The sequence below is a fragment of the Gorilla gorilla genome, chromosome 15 (genome assembly GCF_029281585.2).
Source record: "Gorilla gorilla gorilla isolate KB3781 chromosome 15, NHGRI_mGorGor1-v2.1_pri, whole genome shotgun sequence".
Taxonomy (NCBI): domain Eukaryota; kingdom Metazoa; phylum Chordata; class Mammalia; order Primates; family Hominidae; genus Gorilla; species Gorilla gorilla.
This window is the reverse complement of record NC_073239.2, coordinates 33526029-33529717: the sequence shown is the minus strand read 5'-3', so window position 1 is coordinate 33529717 and position 3689 is coordinate 33526029. Positions and strand designations below refer to the sequence as shown.

General features: G+C 58.7%; 1 protein-coding gene across 1 annotated transcript; it reads right to left on the bottom strand.

The window, feature by feature from the left end:
* Positions 1-494: 494 nt before the first annotated feature.
* CEBPE (CCAAT enhancer binding protein epsilon) lies at positions 495-2443 on the bottom strand. Its single transcript, XM_004054957.4, has 2 exons — positions 1770-2443; positions 495-1012 (listed from the first exon to the last, which is right to left on the bottom strand). Exons 1-2 carry the CDS (start codon positions 2277-2279, stop codon positions 677-679), a joined length of 846 nt encoding a protein of 281 aa, XP_004055005.2. The 5' UTR covers positions 2280-2443; the 3' UTR covers positions 495-676.
* Between the last annotated feature and the right edge of the window lie 1246 nt (positions 2444-3689).

The window sequence follows — 3689 nt, the reverse complement described above, 5'->3', positions numbered from 1 at the left end:
GAGAGAAGAGATGGCGGGCTGGATCAAGGGACCATAAATATGGCAGAGCCATCAGGAATTTTCCCATGGTCACCTGGGGCAGGAGCTCCCAGACCTATACCTCAAGGTGAGAGAGAGTGGGCCTGGGATCCGCAGGCCTGGGCATGAAGGACTGTGTGGTGCCGGGATCTCCCTACAAGCTGAAGATCTTTGTTAGCAGAGCATACAAAGGTGCTCCAGGTCCTGTGGGGGGCAGGGATGTGCCTTCAGCTCACAGAAGGGGGTGATGGGGGATGTCAGGGAGAGAAGAGCAGAGTGACAGATACCCGGCCTGGCTGTGTGGTATATTGGGGGTGGGCTGTGGACAGCATGTCTGTGTTTCCACATGTCCACTTAGTCATGGAAACAAGAGGTGCAGACCTAGCCACATGCATCCTCTGTCCCCAGGGTCCTCCATGACACACACACACACACACACACACACCCCCACACACACACAACCAACAGTCCCAACACCCAGTCACAGTGCAACTTTATTCAGCCATATAATCATTATGCTGGGTCCTGCCCTTCTTTGCCACCCCGGTTGCCATTTATCCATGGTCTATGTCTCAGGGTTCTAGGCCCCCAGCAGGATGGGGGTCCGCAGAGTTAGGCCGTGCCAGGGAGCCTGGTGCCCACAGTCCACCAGCCAGGCTCAGCTGCAACCCCCCACGCCCTTGATGAGGTTGGCCGCCTCAGGAATCTGGCGGAAGAGGTTGCGGAGGGTGTCTAGCTCCTGGGTGAGCTGCTCCACGCGGCTGCGGAGGCGCTCGTTCTCTGCCATGTACTCCAGCACCTTCTGCTGCGTCTCCAGAATGCGCCTCTTGGCCTTGTCCCGGCTCTTGCGCACGGCGATGTTGTTGCGCTCCCGCCTCAGCCGGTACTCAAGGCTATCTTTGTTCACTGCCTTCTTGCCCTTGTGTAAGGGGCCAGCCGGGGAGGGCGCCTTCAGGAGGGGACTGCAGGGGGGTGCGGCAGTGGCCAAAGGGGCCTGGAGGGGAAGGCACGGAGAGACGGAGAGGTGAGGGCTGGCCAGGAGGCAGAGCGGAGGCGGGGCGGGAATCTCGGCAGCCAGGGCACATTGCTGCGTCAAAGGAATACAGGACTCAGAGCCAGCTCCTGTCTCTCAGGTCAAAACTATCATCGCTCTGCTTCTGGGAGATGGTGACCCAGATGCACAGGGTCCTCTGCTTGAGACCAAAACTCCCCTTCATGTTCTCACACTTTTTTTCTTTCTTTTTTTGTAAAGATGGAGCCTTGCTATGTTGCCCAGGCTGGTCTCCAACCCCTGGCCTTAAGCGAACCTCCTGCTTTGGCCTCCCAAAGCGCTGGGATTACAGGCATGAGCCACGACACCCAGCCAATGTTCTCACACTTTCTGAGTACACTTTCCCTCAATCTGTCTTGAGTCTCCCGTTCTATGACCAGTAGACATTTCTCACAGAAGCAGGCGGCAGAGAAACAAGAGGAGGGGGCATGGTAAGCAGCAGAGAGGCTGGCGGGGGGGCCTGAGATCAAGTAGGTCAGCTTGCCACAGGGGCTTTGGGTGGGGATTCAGGGTGGGAATGAATTCACAGAGAAGGAAAGGGAGGTCATGGTGCGGTGTGAACACAGAGGACTGTGGGTTGGGTCCATTTCACAGAGCAACACCAAGCACAGACTCAGCAGCATGAGCCGGGGCACGGGGTCCTGTCCACACCAGCCTCTCCAGCCCCGGGCAGGAGGGAGGAGGGCTGGCTTGCTCTTACCTTGAGAACGCGCAGAGGCTGGCCGGGTGCTGCCAGAGTTGGGGGCAGGTGCATGGCTGTCTGCCCACAGTGTGCCACTTGGTACTGCAGGGGATTGTAGCTGCCTCGGCTGGCAGCTCGGCTGCCCTCTGGCCCCCGGGGCTCCTCCTTCACCGCCACAGCCCTGGGGTCGTAGCTCCCTGGGCTGCTGTAGATGCCAGGCCCCAGCGCCTTCCTGTCTGGGCCGAAGGTATGTGGAGGGTAGGCAAAGGGCCGAGGGTCAGGCGGCAAGTAGTGGGGGAAGGCAGGGGTTCCGGGGCCCTTGAGGCCTCTGGCCTCAGGCGCTGGCTTCACGGCAAAGAGATCGGAGAGAAGCTGCTCTTCCCCAGACTCGATGTAGGCGGAGAGGTCAATGGAGGCCTCATGCTCACACATGTCCCCTAGCTCCCCGGGCCCAGCTCGGCCCCCTGAGAACTCAAGTGGCTGCTGGCCACCCCGGGGCTCACACTCATAGTAGGTCCCGTGGGACATGGCCGGCCCGCCCCCTCGGCTCCCCGCCCCCACCTGCTCTTGAGGCACCCCTTGGGGTGCTCCGGCTGCCCTCTCTCTACCTCCTCCTGACCTGGGCCTGCCCTCTCTCGATCTCCTGCCCTAGACCTGCCCTCTGCAGTCTCCTCTGTCACCCACTCCTGTGTGGCCTCTCTCCCCCCTCTGCTCTGCTTCCTTTTCCTTCCTCTGTAGTCAATGCCTCTCTTCTCTTCCCTTTTTTCCCCTCTCTCCCCTTGGGGTGACTCAGGGAGGGGCAGGACACACCCCAGAGGGAGACATGTAAGCCTTAGAGAAAGGCAACTCCTGGCCTATTCAGCAGTTGGGGACACTCCTTGGTCAGGGACCAAGCCAGGGTTCTGGAGATGCCCGAAGCTGATGCTTCTGGGAATGCCTCTCCACTCCCTGCTGGGAGCCCAGGGGACTCCAAATCCTCGCAGAGGGCAACACCCCACTCTGAGCAACCTCCTCCCTCTGACTTTGAAAAAGTCCTATGCAGAATGAGGTTCCAAGTTAGAGTGAAGAGAGAAAGCCCTCTTCCAGTGCCAACCCTCAGTTGGGTCTCACCTCCTCCCTTGACACGCCTTCCTCTGGCTCTCCCCTGCTGCTGGGCTCCACCTACCCCCAAGAGAAAGTTTCTTTTGTAGCCCCACCTCCCAGAGCATTCTCTGAGTGTAGGCCAGGGTTTGTTTTTTGAGGGGTCTAGGGAGTAGTGATAGGTCCTAGGAACAAGCTCTACACGGGAGCCTGCGTGGTGCTCCAGAGCATGCTCATTTGCTAGGTTTTTGCGCAGGAGCTGTGCAATAGCCCAAATATTAGTGCGTTTCCAGCCCTAGCTACCTCTAGCAGCCTGGTACAGTTCCTAACTCCCTGGGCTTGGCCGAAGCACCTGGTCAGGACTTCGGCCTTGCACCGCAGGCCTAGGCAGGTTGCTGCCCTCGGAGTAGACAGCCATAATCCTCCGGTGGCTCCAGCACTTCTCTCTTCCAGCTGCTCTGTGCTGCAAGAGGCTCAGGCTGGTGCTTTGCCCCTCACCCTGGGCCTGAGGCTCTGCCTCTGGTTTCCTGTGCCTGGGCTGCAGGGCTTAGGAGCTTGCTGCAGCTTGTTTGCTGTCTTTCCTTTTGCATGGCCGCTCTCTGATCTCCAATGTGTGTCTCTTGGGTCTACTTCCTCTTGTGAGGTTTGAGAAGCCTCTTATGTCATCACCTCTTCCTGGGGCTCTGTTTTAGGGTCTCCAGGAGAAGCCCATGGCTCCCTCCCTGCAATTCTTGGTTCTGTGCTGGCTCTCCTCTTCCCTTTTCTCTTTCCTTTGGGAACTCCCCACTACCTCCTTTCAGAGACACCTGCTCTGGTACTGCTTTTACCTGTTGAATTTCATCTCCAAAAGGGATTGTA

Coding starts and splice junctions, on each gene's coding strand:
- CEBPE (XM_004054957.4), bottom strand. CDS start 2,279: ATGTCCCACGGGACCTACTATGAGTGTGAGCCCCGGGGTGGCCAGCAG. Junction 1,013..1,769: donor AGCCTCTGCGCGTTCTCAAG/GTAAGAGCAAGC, acceptor CTTCCCCTCCAG/GCCCCTTTGGCCACTGCCGC.